The sequence below is a fragment of the Ranitomeya imitator genome, chromosome 2 (assembly GCF_032444005.1).
Source record: "Ranitomeya imitator isolate aRanImi1 chromosome 2, aRanImi1.pri, whole genome shotgun sequence".
Lineage (NCBI taxonomy): Eukaryota > Metazoa > Chordata > Amphibia > Anura > Dendrobatidae > Ranitomeya > Ranitomeya imitator.
In genome coordinates this window covers 765,041,647-765,060,372 of record NC_091283.1, presented here as the reverse complement: position 1 = coordinate 765,060,372, position 18,726 = coordinate 765,041,647, and the positions used below count along the sequence as shown (strand labels likewise).

The 18,726-nt window shown below is 47.8% G+C and overlaps 1 protein-coding gene across 3 annotated transcripts in view; it reads right to left on the bottom strand.

The window, feature by feature from the left end:
* The window catches only part of SLC25A16 (solute carrier family 25 member 16), a 37,049-nt gene that overhangs the window by 14,029 nt on the left and 4,294 nt on the right, over positions 1-18,726 (bottom strand). For all 3 annotated transcript variants that reach the window (XM_069753429.1, XM_069753431.1, XM_069753430.1), the window contains exons 4-6: positions 18,554-18,687; positions 16,913-16,976; positions 15,105-15,226 (exon numbers count right to left, since the gene is read on the bottom strand). In XM_069753429.1, coding sequence (XP_069609530.1) covers positions 15,105-15,226; positions 16,913-16,976; positions 18,554-18,687 — 320 coding nt within the window. The remainder of the gene's footprint in view (positions 1-15,104; positions 15,227-16,912; positions 16,977-18,553; positions 18,688-18,726) is intronic.

Here is an 18,726-nt window from a genome sequence, read left to right as displayed (position 1 = left end):
CTCTGCACCGTTCATACTGCCCCATAGATGCTCGGTATAAAACTGTGCCGCCGCTGCTGCTGCTTCCAGCGTCCGGTCCCGGCGTCTCCCCACTCTGACTGATCAGGCAGAGGGCGCCGCGCACACTATATGCGTCATCGCGCCCTCTGACCTGAACAGTCAGAGCGCAGATAGACGCCGGGAAGATGGAGCGGCGCCCGGCGGCTGGAACGCGGACAGGTGAATATTACATACTTACCTGGTCCCGACGTCCGGCTCCCCCTGCCGTCCCACGGTCTTCTGTGCCGCAGCCTCTTCCTCTATCAGCGGTCACCGGCACCGCTGATTAGAGAAATGAATAGGCGGCTCCACCCCTATGGGAGGTGGAGCCGCTTATTCATTTCTCTAATGAGCGGTCCCACGTGACCGCTGAAGAGGGGAAGAAGCTGCAGCACAGAAGACAGTGGGAGGGCAGGGGGAGCGCCAGGATCGCTGGGACTAGGTAAGTATGCCTCAGCACCCTCTCCCCCCTCACCCGCCGACCCCACCGCTACCGTGACTCGAGTATAAGCCGAGAGGGGCACTTTCAGCCCAAAAATTTGGGCTGACAATCTCGGCTTATACTCGAGTATATACGGTACTCCATATCACCCACAGAGCAGTGGGAAAGTAGAAAGATTGAATGGCACCTTGAAAAATAAAATACTGAAAGCCAGTCAGGAGGTCAGACTTCATTGGACAGATATTTTGCCCATTGCCTTATACTCAGTCAGAAACACTCCAAGGGGTCCCACTAAACTCACACCATACGAGATTCTTTTTGGGGGGCCTCCAAGGTTGGGTCAATATTTTCCACAACAGCTAGCCTTAGGAAGTGATATTCTTGTAAATTATGTCATGGCCCTTACTAAAGAACTGTCAGTAACACATGCACGAGTTTTATCATCCATTCCAGATCCAGATTCCAGTAAGGTACCCATACTTTCCAACCTGGTGACTACGTGCTGGTTAAGAAGTTAGTCAGAAAGACATCCCTGGAGTTGAGATTTGAGGGTCCCTACCAAGTGCTTCTGACAACTCCTACTTCGGTCAAACTTGAAGGAAGACCGACATGGATACACGCCTCTCAGTGCAAGAAGTTCGTGCCTCCATCAGAACCTTCTACATAATATTGCATATCCTTTACTTTGTATGTTGTGCCATTCTATACTCCTTTGTAGGAGCACAACAGGTCACAATCACCCAAGCTGGGGGGGGTGATTACATTCTGGTATAATACCACTGCACACGTTGCTTCTTTTAAATTTGATTATTGTGATGTAGTACAGTGTGACACTAAGTGGGTTTCCTCACCTTCCACAACGAGTCAACCGGCACAGCTGAGATCAGGACAACAATATATATGTGTTACGGGTGATGGATGGGGACAAACTTGTAGTTCATGGAGGGCGGTCAGGTGGAACACTGGTGAAGATTGGGGGTATAGACCAAACACAGCATCAAAAAAACAGGACTCACAGGGTAAATCCCTACTCACTAGGATGACACTCTCCCGTACAAAAGTCCTCAAGCCCTGTGATACTTTGGCCAATGCAACCCTTTAGTCCTTAACCTGGAGAACCCTCAACCTGGCGATAATGGCACCTATCTGCTGGGTACATATGTAAATGGTGTGTGTGCCAGTTGTGCCCATCTAGGTCAATTCATATTAGCAAATATAAAAGAAATGTCACCAAAAGATAAAAATACGCATTCAAACCCCATAATGTTCCGTATCCAAAAACTTAAACGGACAGCCATTGCAAACCCCACATTTGAAGATATTCTTGCCATTGAAACGGGATACACTGAGACCAACTTATGGTTGAAGTGGATGAAATATACAGCCAATCAATATAATAAATCCAATTGCTTTGTCTGTGCAGGAGCGAGACCCCACTTAGGATCTGTCCCTCTAGACCAAGCCTGGGCAAACTGCGGCCTGCGGGCCACATCCGGCCCCCTGAGTGTTTCTGTGCGGCCCGCTGACACTCACAGCCAGCGGGCCAGAGAGGGACTGATCTATGAGTCTGATCTTTCTCAGAAGCGATTGTTGCCCCTGTCTTCTCATTGGTGGATGCGGGGCTGCTCAGTTCCTGGCTTGCAGAGCTGCTGAAACCTATGCAGGTCAGGAGGAGGGAAGCATGGACTACAACACCCATCTGCTGCAGATAATGGGCAGGTAGCTTCTAAGAGGAGCCCAGATACCACCTGGGAAGCAGCATCCTGTGTCCGCTGTGCTGAGGAGGTCACAGCACCTGCATTGCCTCCTTTCACACTGTGGAATGAAAGTTGTGGGGCTGTAGTTTAGGTTCAGAGAGAGCAGCTTATTAGTAGCCACTGCATCTCTCTGGATCTTCCTGGCAGCTGAAGGGGGATAAAACACTTGGGCTGAGTATTCCCACAATATGGGGTCCAGCAGTGAAGTGCCCCCTCACCCCTACTACATACATATTCTATATGCTCCCCAAACTGCTCTTCTGCCCCCACCATGTATGCCTCCTCACCTCTGTATGTGAGGGTTAACCCTTACCTCCCTCTTTGCTCCCAGCTTGTACTGTTGTATGTCCTGTGCAGGAGAGGTAGGGGTTAAGTCTCCCATGGTGCTCCCCCCTGTGATCTGTGGCTTATCACATCCACTCCATAGTAGACTGTTCCGCCTGTTGAAGTCTATGGGTGTGCAAATATAAAAAAAAATTGGATCCCATATGAATCATCCATATAGCATCCGATTTTTACGAATACATTTCCATTACTAACACAGGACACTGCATTTCTTCTTTTAAATTTTATTCACTTCTGCTCTATAAAAATGGATGTCATACAGATGACAATACAGATGGAAAATCGTCTTTTTCTGGACGAAAATCCTGATTTTTTTATATGCTCATGTAAACTTCATCACATAAGCAACTGCTTTTTAAAAAGTCATAAAATTAATATTAAGCAGAATTAAAGGGTGATGCGAAACCAAAGGTGCCTTTCATACTAAACTTAATTCAATAATCTAATCACTTTTCTAATATATTTCAGTTAACAAATTTCTACCTTTCCCTGTCTAATGTAACTTCCTGTCTGCTTGTGTTTTTTTTTTTTTTTTTTTTACTTCCAATGACTTTTTTTTAGAATCCCAGTTTACTTTGGGATACTCGCATGGGACATCATTAGGGGGCAGAGGCTGCGGTCACTGTCACAGCTGCTTTCCCCACCATGAAAATAGTGTCATCTGTTTCAGGGACTGGACTGGTCCCTGCCGGGTTATCTCTTCTCCTTAGAGCCAGCAAGGGAGCGCACTGTCACTATACATTCAAAGGAATATAGCACATAAAACTCATACCGAGTATGCATCAGAATTTAGAACCGAAGCATTATCAGGTGAGGACTAGCCGAGCCACCAGAACAGACATCACTGATGGCGCCTAAATTCAGAGAGGGTGCAGAGTTTGCAGCAGTGACCGCAGCTTCTGCCCCCTGATGACTGCTAATTTTAGTATCCCAGAATGCACTGGTGACTCTCAAACAAAATGTCATGGGACATTAAAAAAAAAAAAAAAAAGACAGGAAGTCAGAATGTAAAGGGTACGTCAGAGAATTATTCATTGAAGTATATTAGAAAACAAGATTAGATTATTACACTGAATAGATATACATTTAATATGAAATTCACCTTTGGTTTCGGACCGCCCCTTTAAGTTCAGCCTATTGGTTCTGCCCTCCACAGCAGTGCCAGTTTCTGATGTGGCCCCTTGGGAAAATTAATTGCCCACCCCTGCTCTAGACTTATCCCCAGATGTGGAAAAATGTTTCCCGAGTTTACTTACAAATCCCTTGATGAAACAAATTGCGAAAACTGGAAAAAGAAGTACCCCATAGTCACAAAAACACCTAATACAGGTCAAGGCATTACCATATACCCAAGAAAATACACCTGTTACACTAATACTGAAGGGAGAATATTTTTGGGTAATTTCAGAGGAGACCTGATCAACCAAACCCAGTCTATTTCTGATGTTTTCTGGATATGTGGAGACATGAAGATCAGAACTCATTTAGAAGGAGAGTGGATAGGAGAATGTACACTAGACAAAGCCATAGTGCCCTTCTACATAGCAACAGAAGGTGAGAAAGCCCTAACTTAAGAAAATCTCCACAGAACAAAACGGTAAACAAATTTGGAACCAAAAGGCAGTTTTGACCCCCACATTTATATCGATGCTATAGGAGTCCCAAGGGGGGTACCAGATGAATTTAAAGCCAGGGATCAAGTCAAAGCAGGTTTTGAATCATTTATCTTACCCCTAGTGACTACAAGTAAAAATGTAGACTGGATCAATTACATCTACTACATAATTGTCACGGTCACTTCCGTCTGTCTGTCCTTCTGTCACGGTTATTCATTCGCTGATTGGTCTCACCAGCTGCCTGTCATGGCTGCCGCGACCAATCAGCAACGTGCACAGTCCGGAAGAAAATGGCTGCTCCTTACTCCCCGCAGTCAATGCCTGTCGCCCGCATAATCCCCTCCGGTCACCGCTAACACAAGGTTACTGCCGGCGGTAACGGACCGCGTTATGCCGCGGGTAACCCACTCCGTTACCACCGCTATTAACCCTGTGTGTCCCCAACTTTTTACTCTTGACGCTGCCTATGCGGCATCAATAGTAAAAAATGTAATGTTAAAAATAATAATAATAATAATAAAAAAAAAAAAAACCTGCTATACTCACCCTCTGTAGCCGCTCGCGCCGGCCGCCATCTTCTGTTGCAGGTTCCGGTGGCAGAAGGACCTGCCATGACATCACAATCATGTGACCGCGACGTCATCACAGGCCCTGCGCGAGAAGGACCTGCCATGACGTCACAGTCATGTGACCACGACATCATCACAGGCCCTGCGAGCTTGCGCTACAAAGACCTGCCATGACTTCACGGTCATGTGACCGCGACGTCATCACAAATCCTGCGCTCATACCAACCCGGGGACCGGAAGCTGCAGCATCAATAGTAAAAAGATCTAATGTTAAAAATAATAATAAAAAAAAAAAATCATCATATACTCACCTTCCGGCGCCTTTCCCGCTCCTCGCGACACTCCGGTGACCGGTCCATGCATTCCGATCTCACAAGATGATAACATAGCGGTCTAGCGAGATCGCTACGTCCTCATCTCGCGTGACCGCAATGCACTCTTGAGACCGGAGCGCGCGAGGAGCGTCGGTAAACGCTTCCTGGGTCCAGGGGCCAACGGAAGGGGAGTATATAACTATTTTTTATTTTAATTTTTTTTTTTATCAGGGATATGATGCCCACATTGCTATATACTACGTGGGCTGTGCAATATACTACGTGGGCTGGGCAATATACTACGCGGGCTGGGCAATATACTATGTGGGCATGCATATTCTAAAATACCTGATGCATTAGAAATCGGGCCACCATCTAGTAGTATTTATAAATGATAATCTAAATAAATAAAAACGAAAACATCTGGAAAATAGAATGATGTCGCTGTGAGTGGATATTAAGTCTAAAGACCACATGATAAAGGTATAAGCCATAGCTGTGTCCCATCCTTTTGAGGAACAGCTGGGTACATTAGCGATGAGCGAATATACTCGCTACTAGAGATTTCTCGAGCACGCTCGAGTGTCCTCCGAGTATTTTTTAGTGCTCGGAGTTTTATTTTTTAGCGCCGCAGCTGAATGATTTACATCTGTTAGCCAGCATAAGTACATGTGGGGGTTGCCTGGTTGCTAGGGAATCCCCACATGTAATCAAGCTGGCTAACAGATGTAAATCATTCAGATACGGCAAGAAAAACTAAAACTCCGAGCACTAAAAAATACTCGAAGGACCCCAAGCATGCTCGAGAAACCAGGATTTTTTGGTTGCTTACCATAAAATCTGTTTCTCGGAGCCTTCATTGGGGGACACAGGAACTATGGGTGTATGCTGCTACCACTAGGAGGCGGACACTATGCACAAAAAAAAAAAGTTAGCTCCTCCTCTGCAGTGTACACCCCACCGACTGGTATTCTGAACCTCAGTGAGAAACCAGTAGGAAAAAAACGATAAGGTTGAAAACATAACAACAAGTATAAAACTGTAAGCATGAAAACAGTCATAGAACACAGAACAACATGTGGGGGGCTGTGTCCCCCAATGAAGGCTCCGAGAAACAGATTTTACGGTAAGCAACCAATAATCCTGTTTTCTCTATCGCCTCATTAGGGGACAGAGGAACCATGGGACGTCCCAAAGCAGTCCCTGGGGAGAGAAAAACAGACTTCCATCAGGCTCACTCTCCACATTCGATCCCATCACAGAAGAAGAAGTCTCCAAGCTCCTCTCCTCTTCCGACTACATGCACTACCGACCCCATTCCCTCACATCTCCTCCAGTCTCTCTCTCCAGTTGTCACAAGTCACCTAACTACAATCTTTAATCTCTCCCTCTCCTCTGGCATTTTCCCCTCCTCCTTCAAACACTCTATCATTACTCCATTACTAAAGAAACCCACCATCGACCCATCCTGCGCAAACAACTACAGACCGGTCTCCAACCTCCCCTTCATCTCTAAACTCTTGGAGCGCCTGATATACTCCCGCCTTACCCGTTACCTCTCCACTCACTCCCTCCTACACCCTTCACAGTCCGGTTTCCGCCCCCTACATTCGACAGAAACTGCACTCATCAAAGTGACCAATGACCTTCTGACAGCAAAACGTAATGGTGATTTCTCTCTGCTCATTCTTCTCGACCTTTCTGCAGCTTTTGACACTGTTGACCACCCTCTCCTTCTCTCTATGCTCCAGTCACTAGGCATTAAGGACACTGCTCTCTCCTGGTTCTCCTCCTACCTTTCTGACCGCTCCTTCAGTGTTCTGTTCTCTGGCTCCACTTCATCTCCTCTTCCTCTCACTGTTGGGGTAACTCAGGGCTCAGTCCTTGGCCCCCTTCTGTTCTCTCTCTACACGGCCCCAATTGGACAGACCATCAGCAGATTTGGCTTTCAGTACCATCTTTATGCCGACGACACACAACTATATACGTCATCCCCTGACCTTACCCCCGCTGTACTACAGAACGCCACTGACTGTCTGTCCGCAGTCTCGAACATCATGTCCGCTCTCTATCTGAAACTCAACCTCTCCAAAACTGAACTTCTTCTGCTCCCACCATCTACTAACCTCCCTAAATCTGACATTTCCCTCTCCGTGGGTGGCACCATTATAACACCCCGGCAGCAGGCGCGCTGTCTGGGTGTTATGTTTGACTCCGATCTCTCCTTCACCTCCCATATACAATCTCTTGCCCGCTCGTGCCGCTTACACCTAAAGAACATCTCTAGAATCCGCCCTTTTCTCACCATGAAGACAGCTAAAACCCTCACTGTCGCCCTGATCCACTCCCGCCTGGACTACTGTAACGCTCTATTAATTGGCCTCCCCCTCACTCGACTTTCCCCTCTCCAGTCCATCCTTAATGCAGCAGCCAGGGTCGTCCATCTGGCTAATCGTTACTCGGACGCGTCCGCTCTTCGCCAGTCGTTACACTGGCTACCCATTCATTACAGGATACAATTCAAAGTACTTGTTCTCACCCACAAAGCTCTCCACAGTGCGGCACCCCCTTACATCTCCTCCCTCATTTCTGTCTATCAGCCTAACAGACCACTGCACTCTGCAAATGACTTTCGATTAACCTCTGCACTAATCCGTACCTCCCACTCCCGACTCCAAGACTTCTCCCGTGCTGCGCCAATCCTCTGGAATGCTCTACCCCAAGATATTAGGACAATCCATAATTTGCATAGTTTTAGGCGCTCGCTCAAAACACATTTGTTCAGAGCGGCCTATCAAGTTCACTAATCAAAGTTATGTTATGTTTGTGTGTGTGTAGCCCATTCACTATCCCCATCTATTCCCCAACCCCTGAAGATGGCTGGACCATGATTGTAAATACATCATTGTAAATACACACCTGTACTTTGCATCTCCCCCACCTCATTGTAGATTGTAAGCTCTCACGAGCAGGGTCGTCTTATTTTGCTTTAATTATTGTATTGTTAACGTTGTTACTTATGACTTTTGTGTTTGAAACTGTTAAACTGTAAAGCGCTGCGGAATATGTTGGCGCTATATAAAGATTATTATTATTATTATTATAGGTCAGAGGACTCACCACTGCCGCCTGCAAGATCCTTCTGCCTAGGCTGGCATCCGCCGAAGCATAGGTATGGACCTTGTAAAATTTGGCGAACGTGTGGATGGAAGGCCAGGTTGCCGCTTTGCAAAGCTGTAGGGCGGAAGTCCTGTGGTGCACCGCCCAGGAGGCGCCGACTGCCCGGGTAGAGTGAGCCTTTATCCCAGGAGGGGCACTCTGTTCTTGACCCGGTAAGCCTCCAAAATTGCCGTTCTGATCCAGCGAGCAATAGTCGCCTTAGAAGCCGGCAGGCCTCTACACGTGCTATCAGGAATGACGAAAAGGGAATCAGTTTTCCCGGAAAGAGGCCTTCTAGTCAGGTAGATCCTCACCGCCCTGACGAGGTCCAGCTTCTTCAAGGATCGCTCCAGCGGATGAGTCAGAGCTGGACAAAAGAAAGGCAGGACGATGTCCTCGTTGAGGTGAAAGTTGGATAGCACCTTTGAAAGAAAGGAAGGCGGAGGCCTCAGGACCACCTTGACCTGGTGAATAACCAGGAAAGGAGGCCGATAAGACAGGGCCGCCAACTCAGACACGCCGGATAGAAGTGAAGGCCACAAGAAAAGCTACCTTCCAAGAAAGAAATGGCATGGAATCCTCCCTGAGAGGCTGAAAGGGGGAATCCCTCAGAACCTCCAGAACAAGATTAAGATCCCAAGAATCCACAGGAGCCCTGTACGGAGGGACAGCATGGGCCACTCCTTGAAGGAAGGTCTTGACCTGTGGCTGAGAAGATAACATCTTCTGGAAGAGGATGGAGAGCGCAGAAACCTGGCCCTTTTGGGAACTAAGTGCAAGGCCCGCATCCAGTCCTGCCTGAAGGAAGGCCAAAATGGAAGGAAGAGAAAAGGACATAGGTGGAGTGCAGTTGGACTCGCACCAACGGAAGTAAGCCTTCCAGGTACGATAGTAGATCCTGCAAGATGAAGGCTTCCTAGCCTGGATCATAGTATGAATCACCCGATCCGAAAGGCCGGACGCTCTTAGAACTGTGGTCTCAACAGCCACGCCTTCAAACTGAGCGACAGAGAATTCGAGTGGTAGATCGGACCCTGAGACAGCAGATCGGGTCTGTCTGGAAGCCGCCAGAGGGCGTCCACGAGAAGGTTGACGATTTCCGCAAACCAAGATCTCCTGGGCCAATCCGGAGCGATCAGAATGACTGGCACCCCTTCCGCCATGATCTTTTTCAACAGCTTGGGGAGCAAGGGCAGGGGTGGAAACAGCTAGGGGAGCACAAACTGCGACCAAGGAATGGCCAAAGCGTCGACGCCCACTGTGAGAGGATCGCAGGACCTGGAGACGAACCGAGGGACCTTCCTGTTCATTCGGGACGCTGCGAGGTCTACATCCGGAGTCCCCATCGAAGACAAATCTGATGAAAGACCTCCTGATGAAAGGACCATTCCCCTGCCGCGAGGCCCTCGCGGCTGAGGAAGTCGGCGGCCCAATTGTCTATGCCGGGGATATGCACCGTGGATATCACCGGGACCGTTGCCTCTGCCCAGAGGAGGATACCTCGGCCAATGCCAGAGAACTCCAAGTCCCCCCCTGGTGGTTGACATATGCCACTGCTGTAGCATTGTCGGTCTGGATTCGAATTGGCAGACCCCTGAGAATCCTTTCCCAGTGAAGAGGAGACAGAAAGGTGGCCCAAATCTCAAGGACATTGATCGGCAGAGATGACTCCTGCGCCGACCAACGACCCTGAACAGTCAGGTGACAAAACACCGCACCCCAGCCGAGAAGGCTGGTGTCCGTCATCACTACCTGCCAGTGAACTGGAAGGAAGGACCTGCCCTCGGAGATGAGGGGTGATGTCAGCCACCAGTTGATTGACCGTTTGACCCAGGGCGAAAGCCAAAATCGGGTGATCTAGGGAAAGGACAGACCTGTCACTGTGAGAGAATAGCCTGCTGAAGAGGTCTTGAGTGGAATTGGGCGAAGGGAATCGCTTCCAATGTTGCAACCATCCTCCCCAGAACCTTCATGGCAGATCGGAAGGAGGGAAGCCGAGGACCCTGGAGCAAGAGAACTTCCCGACGAAGAATGGTTCACTGGTCTTCGGGAAGGAATACTCTGGTCTGACGAGTGTCGAAGAGCATGCCCAGAAATACGAGGCGCTGAGAAGGAACAAGGCAGGACCTTCTTGTTGACCAGCCACCCGAAACGGGATAGGGTGTCGAGGACGATGGACAGACTTTCGTGAGCCTGAGAAAAGGACAGAGCCTTGATGATAATGTCGTCAAGGTACGGAAAAAGTACTAGGCCTCTGATCCTCAAGATGGCCATCAGCACTGCCATGATCTTCGTAAAAATCCTGGGAGCGGTTGCGAGACCAAACGGCAGGGCGACAAACTGGAAATGCTCCTGATGTACTGCAAAACGCAGGAATCTGTGATGTCCCGGGAATATCGGGACATGGCATCCTGGATGTCTGTGGCACAGAAATTCCTGAGCCTCCCATGGAAGCAATTACTGAACGAAGGAATTCCATTCTGAAGTGTCTCAGACGAACCCTCTTGTTCAGCAATTTGAGATCCAGAATGGGACAAACCTTGCCGTCTTTTTTTGGTACCACAAACAGGTTCGAATAGAAATCTGTGAACCGCTCCTTTTCTGGAACGGGAACGATCACCCTGGACTTGAAGAGGGAAGCGATGGCTGCAAAGAAACCAGGAACTAGAGAGGGATTTCAAGGAGGGCGGGATTCGAAGAAACGATCCCGGGGCCGTGAAATGAACTCTATTTTGTATCCTGAGGATACAACTTCCCTGACCCATGCGTCCTTCACTGAGGAAATCCAGACGTCCCTGAAGAAGAGGAGACGACAGCCTAGCCTGGGAGGTGCGCTGGGGTCTTGTCGCGAGTCATGCCGAGGTGATCTTCCAGTCCTAGACCAGGAGGATCTACCTTGGGAGTAGCGGGAACGCCAGAAGGAGTGGGTCTAAAGGATACCTTCTTCTCCTGACGTGCCTGTGGCCTCTGCTGCTGGGAAAAAGAATCTGCCGCAGCAAAGCAACGAAAAGCCCGAAATTGCCGCCTAGGAGGAGGCCGGCGAGGTTTGGACTGGGGAAGAAGGGAAACTTGTGCCCCCGGTGGCATCCTTAATAATTTGGTCCAGCTTGGAACCGAAAAGACGAGATCCTTGAAAAGGCACACTGGTAAGGGACTTTGATGACAGATCCGCCTGCCAGGCCTTGAGCCAAATAGTAGTTAGAAACACGTGTGCACAACCGTATGAGGTGCACGGGTAGGTTCCCAAACCGTAATCAGCAAATAATACAAAACCCGGCACTCAACTTTGTGGTGTGAAGAAACGAAAGATTTATTATCCCAAATCAGAAAACGTTTCGGTCCCACAACTGGACCTTCATCAGTAACGTTTACTGGGACAATATATAGATTCAAGTGGCTATATGGCCTGCCCGGAGGTAGCTACCAATATAGTATTGGATATCCAGAGAGAAAAGTTACAGCCTATATGGGTGCTGTCATCGCGGCGTCCACCGCTGAATAGCAATAGCTGAATTCTGGTGGAACTCCAGCCAGAATGCCCCGATGGAGTTGTTTGGCCCATTCGGATACAAATTTCGAAACCTAGGTGGAAGCAGGCCGGGTACAGAGAAGACGCGACCACTTCGAAAGCCGGCTTCGCGAAGGATTCAATAATCCTCTCATTGGAATCTTTTAGAGACGGCCCTCCGGACAGCGGGAGGACTGTGTTGGTGGAAAGTCTAGAAACTGGCGGGTCCACAGAGGGAGAAGAAGTCCAGGTGGCGATGAGATCTGGAGGAAAAGAATAGAAGAGGCCAAGGCGCTTTCCTCTTTGAAAACGTCTGGTCGGATTCTCCCTTTCTCTGGCCAGAAGCTCATCAAATTCAGGATGAGGAGCGAAAACCTTGGAAGATGGTTTAGACAGTCTAAACGAAACCGCCTGATCTGTGGGTTCCGTAGAGGAATCTTTGATGCCACAGGTTTGATTGATCGCTCCAATGAGACTCTGAACCGTATCCCTCATGCAAGCGATTTGACTCGAGTCCAGCTCCAAATTATCCTCCGAAGGAGCACCAGAGAACGCCTCGCCTGACTCAGGGGAGGAGGACCGGGGAGAAGTCAACCGAAGAGAAGGACCGTGAGACGAGATGGAACGGGAAGAGGACTCAGACCGGCGTTCTTGTCTGGATCTTTTGCGGCCTATAGTGGAAGGCTCGGACGGTGCTTCCTGCGACCCGCTGGCTACTCCGGGAGCCAGCAGGGGCAACCTATCAAGTACGGACACAAGGGTCTGTGAGATCCGTGTTAGATCTGCTACTGATTGTGACAGAGAAGAAGCCCAACCTGGAGTGGAGGCTTCACTCTCAAGCGGAGCAGCTGGGTGATCCTGGGTGGTGGGCATAGTGGGGTTGCTGCAAGCCTGACAGAGGGGAGAGGACTGACCTGAGGGAAGCTTGCAGTTACAAGACAAACACAAAAAGTGTTTGACTAAGGCAGAAGAAGTAGAGGAAGAAGTAGGAGGGCGAGAACGACCTCCTTTAGAATTAGACCTGACGAACGGGCCCTTGAGGAATGCCAGAAGGTTAGGGGACAGGAGGGCAGAGAAGAGTGTTAGTCTGCAGAGCAGAGCTACTAACGGCAGACGAATTGGTGTCCACTGTACGGCTTGGAAAATGCTCCTCGGGTACGGCAGTCTGGGAAGGCTTCAAGGGCACCAGTGTCCGGAGCTTGGTGTGGGCCTGACAGAAGAGCAGGGAGAGGTCGACTGCAAGGGTGACGAGGACGCCAGGCTTCGCGCTCTTGGAGTGGGCGGAGTAAGGCGTTCATGGCGCCGAAATGCTTCCTGCAGCGGCACTAGGTTGAAGTCGGCGGAGCTAAACCGCCTATATAGGAGCACCAAGATGGCGCCGGATGGGTGGGGCCATGACAGTCGGGCGAGAGAAAAGCCTGCCCGAGAGAAAAGGAAGTGGGCGGAGTCGCGGCACCGGAAGTAGGCCCGGGCAGAAGCCGGGGCCTAAATTGGAGGCAGCGTCCATCGCAGAGAGTTGCGGCGCCGAAGCAGTGCTGCTGCCGAAAGAAGCAGCGCGGCTGCCTGCAAAGGCTGCCGCGCTAGGACAGAAGACAGTGCGGACGCTGGGAAAAAGAGCACGGCTGCCTGTAAAGGTCGCCTCGCCGGAGCAGAAGGCAGTGCGGCCGCAGCCGCCAGGGAAGTAAGAAGCGCGGCGGCTCTTCCAGGCCAGGATAGCGAAGATCCCTGCCCCGTATGGCTTCCAGCAAAGCAACGAGGAGTGACGACCAGGTCAAAGGTAGCCTGGGAAAAAAAACTCTGCCCTTAGTAAAATAAAAAATCCAGAGGGACCCCTTATTGACGTCTGCGCCCCTTTTGAGTGCCTAATCTGGGACAGTTGGGAGAAATACTCACCTCAAACAACCCCGTCCGTCCGTTCCTAACCTTATCCGAGGAAGGTATAAGACGTCCAGGGAGATGGTGATGGACGTCCTCATCTCCACAACAGACAGGCTCTGGTGGATGAGTGGGTGGGGGACGGAGCTAGGACCGGTCTTCTAAACACGCTGGTGTGCTAGGGGTCTTGGTCCTGCTGTTGGATCTATGAGGATACGGGGTGGCAGTACACGCCGTACTCACAGTCCGTATTGTGGGATTACAGTTGTGACTGTTCACACTGAATCCCTCCGGAAAACCTGAAAGAAAACGACGCACTTTGAGGTAGATCGGGGTCTAATAAAAGACCCGTGTCCACCTCCTACTGACACTAAGCTAAACTAAGGTTCAGAATGCCAGTCGGCGGGGTGTACACTGCAGAGGAGCTAACTTTTTTTGTGCATAGTGTCAGCCTCCTAGTGGCAGCAGCATACACCCATTGTTCCTGTGTCCCCCAATGAGGCGATAGAGAAATCTCGAGTAACGAGTATATTCGCTCATCACTAATTAGCATCTAAGAAAGCTGATCACTGTTTATGGCTATGACTGTCACATTTATAATGTGAAATCAGAGAGAAAAATTGAGTTTTGGAAAGAAAAAAGGGGTAAAACACAAACATACATAAATAGAACTAAAATTCTCACCAATATAAAATGATATGGCTAAAACCCATTAAAGTAAAAAAAAAAAAAACAAACAAACAAAAAACATATGGAGCATTCGTTGACTGCGACACCACAAAAACACTAGTGCATGACTATCTCCTGCCTTGACTACTGCAACCTCCTACTCTCTGGCCTCCCCTCTAGCACCACTCCAATCCATCCTGCACTCTGCTGCCCGAATAATCTACCTGTCTCCCTGCTATTCCCCAGCCTCTCCCCTATGCCAAGCCCTTCACTGGCTTGCTATCGCCCAGAGACTCCAGTTCAAATCCCTTACAATGACATACAAAGCCATCCACAACCTTTCTCCTCATCTTCCGGTACTTACCTACACACAACCTCCGATCCTCTCAAGATCTCCTTCTCTACACCCCTCTTATCTCTTCTTCCCACAACTGCATCCAAGACTTCTCTCGTGCTTCCCCTATACTTTGGAACTCTCTACCACAACACATCAGACTCTCGCCTCGCCTACCATAGAAACCTTCAAAAGGAACATGAAGACTCACCTCTTCCGACAAGCCTACAATCTACAGTGATCCTCAACCTACTGAACGCCGCACAACCAGCTCTACCCTCTCCTAGTGTATCCTCACCCATCCCCTGCAGACTGTGAGCCGTCGTGGGCAGGGTCCTCCCTCCTTATGTACCTGTATGCCTTGTTTTTTTTTGCTCATGTTTAATTGTATTTGTCTATATTTTCCCCCTTTTCACATGTAAAGCGCCATGGAATAAATGGCGCTATAAAAATGTATAATAATATTATATCACATACCTTTGTGTAAATCGTTTTGAATGTGTGTATGATGCCATTGTAGCCCAACTCTCCTTTCACTTGAAATGCTAGACGGGCTCGGACCATATCGAGCGGATATGTACAAATGACAGCGGTGATACCTGGAACATCAATGATAGCGACTTACACAATGTACCAGAACACACTGGACAACTCCTAGACAATCCCAGCAACTATTCAGTGTTGTCTACAAATCAACCCTCCTACATGTGAGCTCTGCCATGCGATATGGAGGCCGAGACCTGTATTTGGGGCCCTCTGTAGTTATATATCCTAAAGGGACAGTAGTGAAAAACGATCAGCAATTACATGCGGCCATAAGGACGCTGTGGTTCCAGAGTCAGTATTCGTTCCTAACTATGAACAACCTGATACACAGACAGGATACATCAGTGCAATATTTCAAAGAAAACAGTAGGGAGAAAAAGCAAACAGGAGAATTGTCCGCTGGGCAGCCCCCCTCAGGCAGCTCCATGCCCAGCCATCCTCTGTGGCTTCACTTCCTAAATGCAAAAATCGGGAAACAAAACCTGGGGTGATTGGGAAGCGCACAATGGACAATTGTTTCAGAGTAAAATACAGGTAACTGTAGCATGGCGGGCTGGTCACCATTTGATGCTGCTTGTGGTTCTAGCACTTTCAAACTGCAGATAGGTTGTGTTTGAAGGAACTCGTCAGCACAGTTTGACTGTTCAGACCAAGTACAGGCACTCGGTGCACCATGTCATGGCCAAATATTTACATGCATCTTCTCACCTACTTGTTTTCCATCTCTCTCTGTCTCTATGAAGCAAGAGCTGTCAAAGAAGAGGGGCGGAGGAGATTAAGGGAAAACAAGCAGGTGGGAAGGTGTATAGAAATGACTGGCAGCCATGATGCACCCAGCACCTGTACTTGGATTGAACAGTCATTCTCTGTTGACAGAATCCATTTAACAAATTTAAGCCATTAAAAGGAGTTTTCCCTGGAACAAAGTTAATTTTAAACTTGGAGTAAATAATCGTAAGAATGATGTGATCAGCGACATTTTGAACCTGGGACATAATTTAACATTTTAAACAATAAACTTATGCAAAGTACCGACTATCCCATAAATGCAGAATTTCAAGACACACTGGCATAACATTTTAAAATCCAAAATAGTAAAAATCATCTATTTTCGCAGACTTTTATACCCTGTATATAGCCATTGTACAAGTGGCAATATTTCCTGTGGAAGACACATTTCCGACTCCTATGTGCCAGGTACAATATGAGGGTAGTATATGTCACCTCATATGACTATTAGAATAAATGATTACAGCACCACTCCAGGGTTTTTGCTTTTTTTATTGCAGCGCAGGAGTGGTGTCACCAATATAAGGTTCCTGCACTTAGTCTCATACTTAGCAGCAGCCATATTCACCTGTTATCGGCAGCGCTCCACGTTCCAGGTTGTCACCTGCCAGATCGCTCCAGTGTTTGCACTTTTCAATAGAAGTCTGAGAGCCAGAACGAGGGTCTCATAGACTTACACTGAGAGCCTGTGACCGTTACCTCTGACTTCCGGTCACTCAGGAGCTGCGGTTACAAGATGGTGGCTTGAGACAAGACTGCTGGCGTAAGGAAGAGCTGAAGAAGGTATGTGGCTAGTAAAATATTGGGTGAAGACCTTAGATTAGAAGCACCACTCCAGCGGTGATATCATAAGAAACGCTGGATTGGTGCTTTAAGGATGCAAGAGAGTTGAAATTCCATATATTAGGTGTTTTATTATAGGCGTCCTATATAACATAGTCATACTGTACCTGCCATGGATCCAGCCATTAATCTGTGCACGTGTTCTGATTTTCCAATTTTTGCACGCAGTAACTAGAATTAAACATTGGGGAGTTACTTTTGCATTCAGAAACAGAACAACAATATGGTTTAAGGAAAATTTGTGAAGCAGGATGTGGTCTAGTCTCAGATCATTCAATCCAGTGTACAGTCACACATGATAATACGAGGAGATTAAATAAGGACATCGTACACAGCTGTGGGGTCCTGCGATCAGCAAGTAATATCATATCTGGTCATAATGGGCTACAATCTTGCCAAAAACCCGCCACTCAATAACAGCTGTGTTATTCACTCTAGATTCCAGGGACCAATTAGGAGGATATGGGCGTCGTAACGCTCACCTGAAGATTATGTGGCAGGTTTTATGGGGACAAAGTTCAGCGCATATCTTACATTGGAAAACAAGTCAAACATGCAACCTTTAGTCAGCTTGTGTTTTTTTTTCTATTAATAAAATGCCTTCACTGAGAAGAAATACATTTTCACATAACCTAAAAGTTTAAACATCTGTTCCAAAAAAAAAAAAAAAAAAATCACAAAATATTGCAAAAAATACTCAGAAAAAGTAAAAAAAAATAAATAAAAGAAAGAATCTATAAAACGATCCCCGATCTCCTGCAGGTCTCATCCTGGCACGCACCTTGTCGGCCTCTGCTTCTGGTCTTGACTCCAAAACTAAAAAAATTGCCCATTCACCCAGTAACTGACTGAGAGGGACCATTGTGGCCAGCGACTGGCTGAGTGGTGTGTGGATGTCGAGAACTGGGTGAACGCCAGAACAGAACCCACAGGCATCAGGGATAGTGAAGAGTGATTTTTTTTTTTTTAAACCAGTTTGAGAATATCTAGCATTGTGGTTTTGATTGCCCAGACACATATAACTTTGTTTTTACTAGTACATTTTTTTTCTTTAGTTAAAATTGTAAAAGGGTAAAAATTACCTTTGAAAAGGAACATAAATAGCATGTTTGTAGTAAAGCTATGGCTAACCCATCGCTCCTGATTTATTAAGTTTCTGGTCACTATCCCCATACCAGGGAGATCAGCGGGAATTTAGTCATCTGCAGGCTTGATCTTATAGTGGTCATACACCTTACGCGCTTGGTTGTTTGGCTGGCAGCCATTACTCCAAAACAAACCTCCACCCGCCCACCATTACACATGCCATGCTCAATTTGGCAACACAGAGTAAGCCACTGTCGAACCCCTCTGACGGCGGCTAATCTACCTTCAGGAAAAAAGATCGGTCATGTTGAAATTCAAGACACCAATCCTTCCCCCAACTGGCCATCTATCCCCAGGGAAGAATCAGTATGTCACCATATACATTACATGGTAGGCCACTGCTGACGTTAATCTATTGTGTATGGGCACCATTATTATACGAGAGACAAACAGCATCAGGATGTATAAAAAAAACCACATGCAGCAGATTAAGTCAGAATTCCATACATACCCCTAACCAATGTAACCTGCGTTACCTGCATTATGGCATTAAAGTAGGCAAAGGTGTGATTCTTACACAGTTTGTATCATCTTTCTGGCCTTCCCTGTGCTACACGGACACAATCGCCTTGTAAAACTTCACCACAAAAACAAGTAAATACCTTTTTATATTTGTCAAATGCCATAAACTGAATGGCACCATAAGGAAAGATCCGAATCATCATGGCCCCATTTCCTTTGTACAACCCCAAGAAACCTTCGTTCTTTTTGACAGCGAATACAGTGGACAGAACTCCTACGGAAAAAAGGAAAATTGTGAGATGCAGAACGTTAA